This window comes from Rhinopithecus bieti, unplaced genomic scaffold (assembly GCF_001698545.2).
Source record: "Rhinopithecus bieti isolate Rb0 unplaced genomic scaffold, ASM169854v2 scaffold_64314, whole genome shotgun sequence".
Taxonomy (NCBI): domain Eukaryota; kingdom Metazoa; phylum Chordata; class Mammalia; order Primates; family Cercopithecidae; genus Rhinopithecus; species Rhinopithecus bieti.
In genome coordinates, this window is record NW_016824620.1 from 396,392 (window position 1) to 410,581 (window position 14,190).

The 14,190-nt window shown below is 41.7% G+C and overlaps 2 protein-coding genes across 5 annotated transcripts in view; one reads left to right on the forward strand and one right to left on the reverse strand.

Moving 5' to 3' along the window:
- GLT8D1 (glycosyltransferase 8 domain containing 1) overlaps positions 1-4,941 on the forward strand; it is a 12,077-nt gene extending 7,136 nt beyond the window's left edge. For 3 of the 4 annotated variants that reach the window (XM_017862433.1, XM_017862434.1, XM_017862432.1), the window contains 7 exons: positions 1,384-1,597; positions 2,763-2,880; positions 3,104-3,188; positions 3,386-3,498; positions 3,849-4,015; positions 4,126-4,238; positions 4,389-4,941. In XM_017862433.1, coding sequence (XP_017717922.1) covers positions 1,384-1,597; positions 2,763-2,880; positions 3,104-3,188; positions 3,386-3,498; positions 3,849-4,015; positions 4,126-4,238; positions 4,389-4,579 — 1,001 coding nt within the window. In that variant the 3' untranslated portion in view covers positions 4,580-4,941. The remainder of the gene's footprint in view (positions 1-1,383; positions 1,598-2,762; positions 2,881-3,103; positions 3,189-3,385; positions 3,499-3,848; positions 4,016-4,125; positions 4,239-4,388) is intronic. The other variant, XM_017862435.1, reaches the window with a different exon arrangement.
- GNL3 (G protein nucleolar 3) lies at positions 4,928-14,180 on the reverse strand. The gene is made up of 15 exons (XM_017862431.1): positions 13,995-14,180; positions 13,269-13,327; positions 12,717-12,854; positions 12,483-12,596; positions 11,895-11,978; positions 10,907-11,039; positions 9,400-9,512; positions 9,030-9,156; positions 8,167-8,254; positions 6,398-6,572; positions 6,120-6,262; positions 5,905-6,041; positions 5,642-5,817; positions 5,339-5,405; positions 4,928-5,246 (listed from the first exon to the last, which is right to left on the reverse strand). The coding sequence occupies exons 1-15, from the start codon at positions 14,005-14,007 to the stop codon at positions 5,164-5,166; spliced, it is 1,650 nt and encodes a 549-aa protein (XP_017717920.1). The 5' UTR covers positions 14,008-14,180; the 3' UTR covers positions 4,928-5,163.
- Between the last annotated feature and the right edge of the window lie 10 nt (positions 14,181-14,190).

Below are 14,190 nucleotides of genomic sequence, written 5' to 3' on the forward strand. Positions count from 1 at the left end.
CCAAAAAAAAAAAAAAAAAAAAAAAGAGACAACAGTATTCAAGCTCCATGAAGGCAATTTGTGTACTGTTTTATCTTCTGTGCCTATGGATGGTGGCTGATACCTATAGCTGTTCAATAAATATTGGTTGAATGAATGATTTCATTGCCTAAAGTTAACTTATTACATTTTTGGCTTAGTACCTTCCAGTTTTTTCCTACATATCTTTTTTCTGTACAGTTGAGATTGTACTATATATAAACTGTACATTATGTGTTTTTCTGTATATCATGTCACTGTGATCGTAGAAACTCTTCATACATAATTTTAATGTCTATTAATTTGTTTCCACAGGATAACATCTTGTGGTACAACAGTTTTAACACTTTTTGATGGCAGCCCTACAATAGGAAATACATTACATGTAGCACATGTACATACATATGTATTTACTTATTGGCTGTCTATCCTCAGAAAGTTAGGGATGTTTTATTCATGGCTGTAACCCCAGTGCCTAGATACTGCCTGGCACATAGTAAATACCAGGGTTCAATGAGGAATTAATTAAAAAAAAAAAAGGCAAGAATGTATATAGGACAGTACTTGCAGTTTCCTTGTGTGATACACTGTATTTTCTTTGGTATTCTAATTCAGTTTTCTTTTTTTGTAAGATGGAATTTTCTTCTTGCTTCCCAGGCTGGAGTGCAATGGCACGATCTTGGCTCACGACAACCTCTACCTCCCGAGTTCAAGCGATTCTCCTGCCTCAGTCTCCCAAGTAGCTGGGATTACAGGCATTCACCATTACACCTGGCTCATTTTGTATTTTTAGTAGAGACAGGGTTTTACCATGTTGATCAGGCTGGTCTTGAACTCCTGACCTCAAGTGATCCACCTGCCTCAGCCTCCCAAAGTGCTGGGATTATAGACGTGACTCACCACGCCCGGCCTCTACTTCAGTTTTCTATTGCAATCCAGAAACTTTTTCTGTATAAATTGATTGTGACTCACTCAATTGGTTTAATGCCTACTTGTGATTTGTGACTTAAAAAATATTTAGTTTGCTGCTACGTTTTCACAATTTAAATAAAATTCTTTCTTTTGATTATATTTCAGATTTTGTCCTTAGGAAACTCTTGATACAAATTGCCACAATATATTCTAACAGGTTCTGTTATTTTCCTACCAGTAGTGTATCGAAGTGCTGTCAGCCTATTTTAAAAAATGCTTTCTCCACTTTTCCAAAAGCTTGTTTACATACAGGGAAAGTTTCAGGGCTATATGCTTCAGTTTAATGGGGGAGAATGAGGTAAATCAGAACCATAATCCTTACCTTCCCTTTTTCCGTGTCTTGGACTCAAAAGCCCATGAGATTGTATCACAGTGCCTTCCTTGTGTTTTCAGATTCAGGAATTGTGGGGCCTCAACCTATAAACTTTGTTCCAAATGCTCTCCGACATGCAGTAGATGGGAGACAAGAGGAGATTCCTGTGGTCATCGCTGCATCTGAAGACAGGCTTGGGGGGGCCATCGCAGCCATAAACAGCATTCAGCACAACACTCGCTCCAATGTGATTTTCTACATTGTTACTCTCAACAATACAGCAGACCATCTCCGGTGAGCTCTGCTTATGTGATTCTGCTTCTAGACAATGATCTAGAGCAGGCCAGCTGCTAATCCAGGAACTGTTTTTCTGTGGTTTGTATGTTGTTTTTACAATTGAAATTGTGCCACCGATAAACTGTACAACTGACATATTTTTTTAGGATTGTATTATGAGCTTATCCCTATAATAGAAGTGATACAAGGAGCTCATGCCAGAAAGTCAGTCAACTGTCACTCTGCACTGTTAACCCCACCTGACGTTGTTTTGGTAATACTACTTTCTCAGTGAAGGGATCAGTAAATGTTGATTTGTAAGTTACAGGTTCCTTATTTCATGGACATGTTCTGAGCAGCTCTGGTCTAGAGTGGGAAGGGACTTAGCAACAAAGGCAAGGTAGTGTTGTGAAGCTGATCACAGGCTGATCACAGGTCCTGATCCAAATCCTGACTTTCCCCAGAGTGATCTAGGGAAACTTGGATAGTCCAATCCGTTTTGAAAATGAACTAAGACTTATAAAACTTACTCCAAATTTGTTGGTCTAACAAATTAACTAGTTGTCAAATTTCTAAAACATTTTCGTCCTTATGGCCTTCTCCATGGTTCATATTTAGTTTTTGAAGCTGTAAATTCTGAACCATTTAAAATACAGAAACAGAAGCTGTATAAAAATAGACTACAGAAATAACACTAAGTATCCACAAAACGCTGATTTGAAACTGACCTAGAAAAAATGTGCAGTACTCCTTTAGCAAACACTTTTTTCTTACAGGTAGTGCCTTAGACTTGAGTGGTGGAATTACTCAGTGAATTAAGAAGTCAGTCTGTAGATAAGAGATTACTCTGTTGGTAATTAGCTTTCGCTACCGTCACTTTGACTCCTTTTCTTCACCAGTGTATTTATTGGGTTAAGAGTTGGATGGTCTAGGTGGTGATGAAATGTTCTTAATTCTGTATTGTATTTTTCTAGAGTAGTTTTAGTGTTATAATTACTATGTAACCTTGGTTCAGGGAGGGACTTTGGTGGGAATAACCATCACTTCAGACGAGGAAACCAAAGCTCAGAGATAAAAGGAGCTTGTAAACACCTATTTGGTCCATAGGGTTTCTTTTGCATTATTCCCTCATTGGTTTGGAGACATTATTTGAAACTAAAATTTAGTGTTTTATCTTCATCAGGTCCTGGCTCAACAGTGATTCCCTGAAAAGTATCAGATACAAAATTGTCAATTTTGACCCTAAACTTTTGGAAGGGAAAGTAAAGGAGGATCCTGACCAGGGGGAATCCATGAAACCTGTGAGTTCCATGCATCCTTCTTTGTACTTGGCAGTATTAGGAAATAATGGAATACCTGGGTATCTGTGGATATAGTGCAGGTAGTTTCCTGGGGACCAAGCCTGGGTGGTTCTAAGAGTCCTTTCTTCTCCTGAATGTGTACTGAAAGCATCCTAGGAGTTTCTATGTAAATAAAAGCACAGCCAGTGCAGTATCCTATGCCAATTATTATTTCCTTTTCCAGTTAACCTTTGCAAGGTTCTACTTGCCAATTCTGGTTCCCAGCGCAAAGAAGGCCATATACATGGATGATGATGTAATTGTGCAAGGTATCAAAAATGTTACCATGAGTGCTGTTCTCCACCCAGATTGAGTACAATTGCTAAATAAAACAATGGGTTACAGTGGGCTATAGTGGTTGTTTTATTTACAGTCTTCTATAAAAGGTCACCATAGGGAGAAGTGGGAATAACAGGGAACTCTCAAGGCAACTGAAATACAAATCTTAACATCTTGTCTATTTCAGGTGATATTCTTGCCCTTTACAACACACCACTGAAGTCAGGACATGCAGCTGCATTTTCAGAAGATTGTGATTCAGCCTCTACTAAAGTTGTCATCCGTGGAGCAGGAAACCAGGTAAATTGCTTACCACACATCCCTCTTCCTACAATATCGTTTATTGGGAAGAGGTTGCAAATTCAGGGAACTCTTTTGCTGCAATTTACACTCACTCCCCAATCATTTCATCACAAAACTCAATCCTGCTTTTCTGTAGACTTCTTCATGGACTTGACAGCCTAATTGTTCTTCTTGAACATCTGGTTTAATATGTCAACATCTAGGTTCCTATTCTAACTTGGAATTTCAAGTATCTATTATCTAATCTGAAGAAGTCATAGTTTAACAGCTGTTTTCTCTACTGGCTATAAAATTTGTATCTATTCTGTTTGAAGCAGTGAATACATATATCCTATCTGTGTTTTTAGTACAATTACATTGGCTATCTTGACTATAAAAAGGAAAGAATTCGTAAGCTTTCCATGAAAGCCAGCACTTGCTCATTTAATCCTGGAGTTTTTGTTGCAAACCTGACAGAATGGAAACGACAGAATATAACTAACCAACTGGAAAAATGGATGAAACTCAATGTAGAGTAAGTATGTAACTGGCCGAGCTGTGAAAAACTGTTGTATTTCAATTCCGGGAGTTGTGACTAACAGGAGTTAGCACTTTTCACTAACATTTGTTTTCTGTTCCACCAAGAGAGGGATTGTATAGCAGAACCCTGGCTGGTAGCATCACAACACCTCCTCTGCTTATCGTATTTTATCAACAGCACTCTACCATCGATCCTATGTGGAATGTCCGCCACCTTGGTAAGTAGAATTAACCAGTGGCATAAGCTAGTAAAGAATTGGTACCTAAAGAACTATCCTCAGGGATAGGGTATATTCTTTGTTTCCCTTAAGTTTTCTGCACAATTTCACATGGCACAATGATGTGCCTATTTTTGTCTCAAATATAAGGTTCCAGTGCTGGAAAACGATATTCACCTCAGTTTGTAAAGGCTGCTAAATTACTCCATTGGAATGGACATTTTAAGCCATGGGGAAGGACCGCTTCATATACTGATGTTTGGGAAAAATGGTATATTCCAGACCCAACAGGCAAATTCAACCTAATCCGAAGATATACCGAGATCTCAAACATAAAGTGAAACAGAATTTAAACTATAAGCATTTCTCAGGAAGTCCTGGAAGATGGCATGTATGCAAAGTAACAGTTGCGAGGCTTCAATGCCTATCGTAGCAAGCCATGGAAAAAGATGTGTCAGCCGGGTAAAGATGACAAACTGCCCTGTCTGGAAGTCAGCTTCCCAGACAGACTATAGACTATAAATATGTCTCCATCTGCCTTACCAAGTGTTTTCTTACTACAATGCTGAATGACTGAATGACTGGAAAGAACTGATACAGCTAGTTCAGCTAGCTGGTACGGATAATTCAAAACTGCTGTTGGCTTTAATTTTGTAACCTGTGGCCTGATCTGTAAATAAAACTTAACATTTTTCAATAGGTATCGTATTTTTTTATTCCAGATAACTACTTCCACTCACAATGAGATGAATTGTCTTTTTATAGAATTTAGGGATTCCAAATTGCCTGGTTTTAATACAATACATATTCACAAAATTTACACAGCTCATGCATACCATAACTTACATATATTATACATAGAAGTTTAGCAGTCTGCTTAGAATATTAAAAAACAAAAAAACTCATAAAAAAAGACATGGTTCTGTTACACATAATCTGTACTGAAGTCATAAGCATCATCCTCTTCAATCATTTTATCCAAGATAAAAGACCTTGTAGACTGTTCACCTATATTGCAGGAAAATAAAAAGATTTTCAAAAAGTCAAAGTGATTCTACACCATGCTGCTTTGTTAGAAGAACCCCTTTTGCCTGCCTCACCTGCTGTAGACTCCTCAGACAGTGCCTCCCCTGTCTCTTCTGCAGCGAACATGCCTGAGCTCTTTTCCTGTGTGACAAAGAAAAATGGTGCTGGATTAGTAGCCCTTGTCTTGCTTATTTAATCCAAGTAGTTATGTACCTGAAAAAATTAACTCTTTGGAGGTACATATAACGGGATGTGCAAAATTAAGGCTAACGGATCACAAGCCTCAAATATTTCCTATCTTCAGTTCTTTCTCATTATGTATTATAATGCTAGAAAACTCACTTCAGTTTTAAACAACTCATGGAGGACACACTTACATCAACTTCTTCATCAATAATTTCCTGGTCACTGTCTTTGTCATCCTCCTCCTCCTCCTGCTTCCTTTCTTTCCGTTTTGGCAATTCTTCATGTATGTCCTTTTCTTCTATTATTCCATTTGTCAGACCGGAAGACTGGAAAAGGATGCTATTGGCCAAATGAGGACCCTTGATGGCTAGGGAAGAAACAAAGCCCATGTAAACAGGTAAGACCTCTATTGGCCTGTCAACTGATGAAGACAGCAGTGACACACAGTTCTCACCTTTTATGCTCTGTGCATTGTTCTTTTCCAGTTCTTCCAGATTGAAGTCCCTTTTCATGTCTACCACAGTACTCTCATTAAAATATGGAGGAGGAGTCCAAGATGTAGGGGTACAGCAATAGTAAGCTAATGAGGCACTGATATTAAAAATAAGATGTGTCAAAAGGAGGTTTATTCTAGTGGTCACCAAAATGCCAACAGAAAAGAAAGCTTACCCTGTCCACTCAGACCACAGCAGTTTGGCAGCACCTTCAACATTTGGGATTCCACCTTTCTGGTGCATACCTCTTCTCTGAGCAAGCATAGTAAAAAATTCCAGAGAATTCCTGTAGCCTGGGACAGTATATTTCAGTACTACCTTAAAAAACAAACAAACAAAAAAAGAACTTCATCTGACATGTCAGAACTTTAAAAAACTTCCAAAATTCTTCTACTGAAAATGCTTATGATGAAAGAAAATGGCTCCAAGGAGCTCATGAGAAGGCGTTTTTACCTGTCGAGCATCAGCCTGGGCAAGGATGGCACTGGCAGCCTCCATCGGTTTTACTACTTCAATACTTGCTGGACTTCGCAGAGCAAGTGCAGAGGAGGAATTAAGTGGAGATACGATGAAGCTTGGACTATCTATGATTGTGATCTGTTTGTCCAAGGGGACAACTTGCATGCTCCTGAAAGAAGAGAGATGGAATTGATGGGGGCATTGGTTTATTTGGAAGGTAAGAGAACATGAAGCTCAGGGTTGGATTGAACAGACTCAGCACAGTCAGTCAGATCCAGTTTATCATCATTTGCTTCACATTTATCTAAAACTGTAACAGCATACCCAACTATTCTGAAGAGAAACACTGCATGTTACAGCTTATATATTTACATCAACCAAAACACATGCTATTTCCTTTGCTATAAATACGCCACCTTCTGGCCGGGTGCAGTGGCTCACGCCTGTAATCTGGGAGGCTGAGGCAGGTGGATCACCTGAGGTCAGGAGTTCGAGACCAGCCTGGCCAACATGGTGAAAGCCCTGTCTGGCCGGGCCCGGTGGCTCAAGCCTGTAATCCCAGCACTTTGGGAGGCCGAGACGGGCGGATTCACGAGGTTCAGGAGGATCGGAGTACCATCCTGGCGTAACACGGGTGAAACCCCATTCTACTAAAAATACAAAAAAAAACTGCCGGGCGGAGTGCGGCACCGTGGTAGTCCAGCTACTCGGGGAGGCTGAGCAGGGAGAATGGGTGTGAACTCCCCGGGGAGGGGCGGAGCTTGCAGGTTGAGCTGAGATCTGGCCACTGCACTCCAGCTGGGTGGGACAGAGCGGGAGACTCCGTCTCAAAAAAAAAAAAAAAAAAAAAAAAGGAAACCTGTTCTTACAAAATTAGCCGGGTGCCTGTGATCCCAGCTACTCAGGAGGCTGAGGTTGCAGTGAGCCAAGATACCACCACTCCAGCCTGGGAGACAAAGTGAGACTCCGTCTCAAAAAAAAAAAAAAAAAAAAAAAAAAAAGATTTAGGGCACAGTGGCTCATGCCACCCAATACAAGTGTAATCCCAACACTTTATGAGGCCTAGGTGAGTGGATCACTTAAGGCCAGGAGTTTGAGACTAGCCTGGGCAACACGGTGAAACCCCATCTCTACTAAAATACAAAAACTAGCTAGGTGTGGTGGCAGCCTTCTAGCTGGCAAATTTTTATTAATTTCTCAAGGCCAGGTTCAAACATCACTTCCTCTGAGGGAGCTTTCCTCTCTATTTGCTTAACTTGTCTTTCAAACTAAATTGTGGGCAGCTGTCCCACTCCAATCAGTTTTTCCCCAAGCCTAGCACTGGCTTAAATCTCTTCACCAAAAGCTTTAAAAAAAAATTAGTCCAGGCGCGGTGGCTTGACCTGTAATCCCAGCACTTTGGGAGGCCAAGGCGGGCAGATCAGCTGAGGTCAGGAGTTCAAGACCAGCCTAACCAACACGGAGAAACCCGTCTCTACTAAAAATACAAAATTAGCCAGGTGTGGGGGCACATGCCTGTAATCCCAGCCGCTCAGGAGGCTGAGGCAGGAAAATCGCTTGAACCTGAGAGGTGGAGGTTGCAGTGAGCCGAGACTGCACCATTGCATTCCAGCCTGGACAACAAGAGCGAAACTGTCTCAAAAAAAAAAAAAAAAAAAAAAAAAAAAAAAAAAAAAAGAAAAAAGAAAATCACCTTCCTTGAGATAACCAAAATAAAACAGTGTCTCACTAGTAATATTACAATTATGGACACCTCCATTTACCTTGTAAGCCCCATGGATACACCAACATTACACATCTGTTCTTGTTTTAAGCTATTGATAATGCTGCTTTTCCCCACATTTGGGAAACCTACAAATAAATGGGAAATACAGATATAAAAAGCATTATATGTTGGCATTCATGAAATTTTCACTGCCTAATTTTCCATTTCCCTGATGTTTAGGGCAAGATCAGAGTTGGATCTCAGTGTCTTCACTTCAATACTAAGGCCAATTTTAGTTTCATTTTTTGCACAAGTAATGAAAAGGCAGGAAAATACTGTAAATTCAAACAAACCAAGAGCTTTTAGAAACCAGCTTCCTACAGTAATCAGTTCCAACAAAAAAACTGAATCTGGAGCAGTTGTGTAAGTTTTCTTTTTCTCCTTTCTCTTGAGATGAGTCTCGCTCTGTCACCCAGGCTGGAGTGCAGTGGCGCCATCTGGGCTCACTGCAAGCTCCGCCTCCCGGGCCATTCTCCTGCCTCAGCCTCCCTAGTAGCTGAGACGACAGGCGACCGCCACCATGCCCGGCTAACTTTTTGTACTTTTAGTAGACGGGGTTTCACCGTGTAAGCCAGGATGGTCTCAATCTCCTGACCTCGTCACCCACCCGCTTTGGTCTCCCAAAGTGCTGGGATTACAGGTGTGAGCCACCGTGCCCGGCCAACAGTTGCGTTAAGTTTTTTTCTTTAAATTGTGTGTGGTTATGTGCTTTTAGTAAGGTATAGGCAAGAAGCTACTATTTGAGTGAGCCTTTTACTTGACAACAACTCCATACACTGCTGCTTGGGCACTTAGAGAGCTGGCTAAACTTCTTAACTATTTCAACAATTAAAAAGTAAAAAGTAATGAACTGAAACTCACCAATTACTCCAACCCGAATGGCTTTGCCGCAAGTCTCCTGAAAACCTCCAAGAAGTTTCCAAAGGCCTTCTTTCCCAAAGCAGACTTCACTTCTGAATGGAGCAGCATTCTTCTTTGCCTTCACATGCTAAAATTCCAAATAGTTGAATTATTCTGGCAACTTACCTGAAAAATTATTTCAACAAACCCCAAGCAATCAGGCTCCAGAGCCCAGCTCTTAAACTAACTACACTGCCTTTCAGATTATCTCTGGCTGAAATCAGAGTTGGATCTTGTAATTTTTCATTTATTTAAATCAAGATTTTGTACACTCATCATATTTCAACCAAAATCTGAAAGAACCACATATCTTACCACTAATAAAGGATACCTTGGTTATCTTCCCTTTATCCTTTGGTTTTGTTGAGGCTCTGAACACCACTGTTGGCAATTCTTTCTTCAAATAATTTAGCCAGCTCTCCAAATTCTCCTTTGGTACCAGATCTGATAGGAATTAGAAACAAGACATTTGCGGCCAGGCGCGGTGACTCATGCCTGTAATCCCAGCACTTTGGGAGGCCGAGACGGGCGGATCACGAGGTCAGGAGATAAGACCATCCTGGCTAACACGGTGAAACCCTGTCTCTACTAAAAATACAAAAAAATTAGCCGGGCGTGGTGGTGGGCGCCTGTAGTCCCAGCTACTAGGGAGGATGAGGCAGGAGAATGGCGTGAACCCAAGAGGCGGAGCTTGCAGTGAGCCGAGATCGTGCCATTGCACTCCAGCCTGGGCGACAGAGTGAGACTACGTCTCAACAAAAAAAAAGAAGACATTTGCTCCAATTTTGCTATTTTGTTGAGATGCATTTCAAAATCTGGCAACTATAGATTTTACTCTGGTTTACATTTTCCCAGTCTTTTCAAAAGGATTTAATGAGAAAATCAGAGCAGGGTAAGCTCCCCTACCATGCTGCCCTTACCTTAACAGAGCTCAGCATATACACTTCTCTATTTCAATTCCCTTTGTATTGCTCACTCAAAAATTTCAGGACAGACTCAACGTCTGGATTACAAACCTACTAACCCTAGAGCTATGTTTCCAGAATTTACCTTTAGCTAGCAGCCAATTGTTTCTTTTATTCATTCTTTTTTTTTTTGAGACGGAATCTTGCTCTGTTGCCCAGGCTGGAGTGCAGTGGCATGGTATTGGCTCACTGCAACCTCCGCCTCCCGGGTTCAAGCAATTCTCCTGCCTCAGCCTCCCAAGTGGCTGGGACTACAAGTGCCCACCACCATGCCCGGCTAATATTTGTATTTTAGTAGAGATGGGGTTTCGCCATGTTGGCCAGGCTTTTCTCGAACTCCTGGCCTCAAGTGATCCACCTGCTTCAGCCTTCCAAGCAGCCAATTGTTTCTTAACCCCAAAAATAATTTTAGATTTCATTCCCATTTTCTGCTTTGTAATTCTCTGTTCTGGGTTTTCTTGTTCCTGCTGCTGAAACTCAGATGCATAATTATGCATTTCATTTAAATATTTTGTCACATACGTTCCAATTTATTTCACTCTTGAACTAATACCCGACATTGTGTAGGTGTGGGGAATTTGTCACACTGTCATCACTTCCTAGATGAAATATACTACACTTAACTGGGTATAGCAGCTTACACTCTTATTTAAAAGACAGTAAATACTGAATGGCAAAAGAACAGTAGAAACCCGTTGAGTCAGTTGTAAAAATCACCTCCTCCCCACTGACTAGCACTGTCTCTGGCAAAGTGCACATACTCTGGCTGTGCTGAGGTCAGAGTTGGATCTAATCAGTCTTCAGTGACTATTACACTGTATCCTCATACCTCACCAATGTACATGGAAGACAAAGGGTACCCTCTTTACTCACCTGATTTATTTAATATAAGTACCAGCTTTTTCTGTCCACTCTGGACAATGGCCTCTTCTACCTGAGGACATCTGCAACCAAGAGGATCTCTGGCATCCAACACCTCTAGGACAACATCGGAGGCTTCAATCACCTATTAAGTAAAAAATGACCAGAAGGACATCCCTTGCTCTGGTAATACCTTCAACAAGAGAGTACTGACATTATCCATTTGGCAAGAGGGTGAGCTCAGAGTTGGATCTCATGTCTTCACTTTGGTTATGAAGAATGTTGACCCTCATCATTTCTCACACAGGAGAGTAAAACATAGGCCTCTGATTAAGATGGATTTCAAAAATGAAAATATCCCTGTCTGAATCCTCCCATAGTAAATTATGTAGTTTGGTAGGTCCCTCTGGCCTTGCCAAAAGCTGCTGTAGGGCAGTCAGGTTCTATCCATGGGGGAGTGAGCTTGGGAAAATGGATGTTGGGGATGGGAGTGCTGGAGAGCAACTACACCAAGGAGACAATACCCTCTTGTCCTCTTTCACTTAGGTTTCAACAGAGTACTTTAGAGACCCTTAGCCTGACACTGCTTACTCCAATGTACTTTTCTCAGTCTCAACACTATGTCAACATTTTTTTTAAAAATGTTGTAAGTCATGCTTACAGGCAGAACCAGTTTTGTGCAAATATTTAGAACCAAAGAAACTATTTCTGTCAGGTAAACATAGCAGGAAAGGCATTAAACAGCATAAGCTAGAGTCGAGTCACGAAATGATTTGTTGGTGGAAGGTGGGAGGAGGGAGAGGATCAGGAAAGATAACTAATCGGTACTAGGCTTAATGCCTGGGTGATGAAATAATATGTACAACAAACCCCCACGACACAAGTTTACCCATATAACAAACCTGCACATGTACCCTTGATCTTAAAAGGTTAAAAAAAAAATGACTTGAGTCTTTTAAACCTCATTACCACTGTCAGACACTGACCTAGGCTAAGATACCTTTTTAAGTTCTTGGCAGTACAGCTTCTTTGAATTCTGTTTGCCTGACTTGGCTTTGTTCTCAGTTTTGCAAAGCCCAAACGCCTAGAGGATAAAGGGGGAAAGGACACAAAATTAGAAGTAGAGCAGTTGTAACCTCTATCTCCATTTTCCACAGCTGAGTAGCAGCACTTGCAGTTGTTAAATAGGTAAGATGGAGTCTGAACTCAGTTGTCTTCCTCCCAAGAATCTCAGCAGCCTGTAGATGTGCTTTTATTTTTGCACCAGAACTCATCTCAGCCAGGTGCAACAGCCCACACCTGTAATACCAGAAACTGGGAGGCTGAGCGGGGTGGATCACTTGAGTCCAAGAGTTTGAGACCAGCCTTGGCAATATAGTGAAAGCCCATGTCTACTAAAAAAAATTAGCCAGGCATGATGGTGTGCTTCTGTAGTCCCAGCTACTTAAGAGACTGAGGTGGTAAGACTGCTTGAGCCTGGGTGGTCGAGGTTGCAGTGAGCTGTGATTGTGCCACTGCACTCAGGCCCAAGAAACAAAAACAAAATCAAAACCCCTGATCTCTCATGCATAAAGAGACCTAATCATACCTTTTCCATAGGTTCCACATTTGATGGCTTAATATCAGGATTAGTTTCAAATTTTCTTTTCTTTTCCAGTTCCTTCTGCCTGTCAAGTTTCTGCTGCTGTTTTAGTTCTTCAAGCTGTGTCAGAGCCGTAAGGGAAATAGGTGAACCAGTAACTAGTGTTGTTACCTTACTCCGAAAAGTATCACACATAACACACTACACCACTCATTGAAAATTCTGGCTAACATAACTTACCCTCTGTTTCCTTAGCTCAGCTTCCCTAAGAAGAGCCTCCTTAAAGGGAGCACTGTTTGGAACTCCTGGGTCTTTCCTAGGCTTCTTGTGACCCCGCTTTTTAGCCTCCTTCCTTAATTTTCGATGATGTTCTCGAACCTATTAAAATAGATTTTGTCTGCTTACAAAAATATCTTTATACTTAAGCAGAATTCAAGTGAGAAACCAATCTGGCTGCAATTTAGTTATGCCTATAAAATGTAATAGGAAAATGGAGCTTTAGTTGGAATCTTACAAAGTAACGCATAGGTAAGTATAAAACAGTAAGAAAATGTAACCAGAAGGCTCTCTATGCAGAGATTAACATGTTGAACAAATTTAGAGACTTATCACCAAATCATTGCACTTTCTTACAGCTGCACTCCTGATGCCTAAGAGTCTGTGCCCATGGTCAGTCTATCCAATGCCATTTCCCGAAACCAAATCACATTAACCCAGACTTTCCTGCAAAGGAATAGGGCAAAATCAGTTTAGCAGTGTGTTTGGTATAGCTCTCTCAAGCACTACACTTACCTTTTTTTGGATTTTATACCGCTTATGGCAGGTCATGCGTTTACTTGCTTTCTTTAACTCTACAAAGAAACATCACAAATCTGTTAACGCAAATGATTAGTTCTGGGTTAACGCACTATGGAGTTACATCCTTTTCTCGTGTTATTGGCTGCCAAACCTAACGTTAAGACTAATGCGAAATGCCTAATGCAAACATACATGCCACTTTCAAATTCCAGAGAATTAGATTCAGTAGATCCAGAATGGAGTACAAGTTCCCTGCACCTACTCTTACAGTATCAGAATGGGATCATACACAGCAGCGTGTATGAGCGTTTATGAGACCCAAAACGACAGCCACTTTGTGTCAAACAGCACGAATCATAAGGCAGGAGAGGAACACTGAGTCTGGGAGGCGAGTCTCAGCTCTCACGTGGGCCAGCCTGCACGTGGCCACGGAAAGGAAGATATTGGGCCTGAAAAATGGCTCAGATCCTTACGAAAATCTGGCCTAGTCTTCCCCACCCTCTGCCCGGTTTCGTTACACAGAATGAGCCCGCGCGGTTAACATGATCGCCGTAGGGATTTCCAACTCTCGGTCCTACGAGGAAATAGGGCCAAGGCCTACACGTAGGCTCTCACCCCCATACCAGCAGAGACAAAGCCGTAGCGGTAAAAGAGCGTCGTGGTGGCTGCAGCAACTTCCAGACATGGGTCCCTCCACGCCCGCTTCCCGACCCCACTTACTAGGCCGCTTCATCTTGGCTGTAGAAAGCCGCACGAGCACAACAGCCTGCCTCCGCTAGCGCCACGTGTGAAGTGAAGCCACTGACGAGCGTCACGCACTTACGCTGCCGCCGTAAAGTGCGTCACCGCCTCTCTGCGTGTGCGCGCACGCAGTGTCGCGCGGAGCAGGGATCGCTTGGCGGCCGCGGGACTGGTT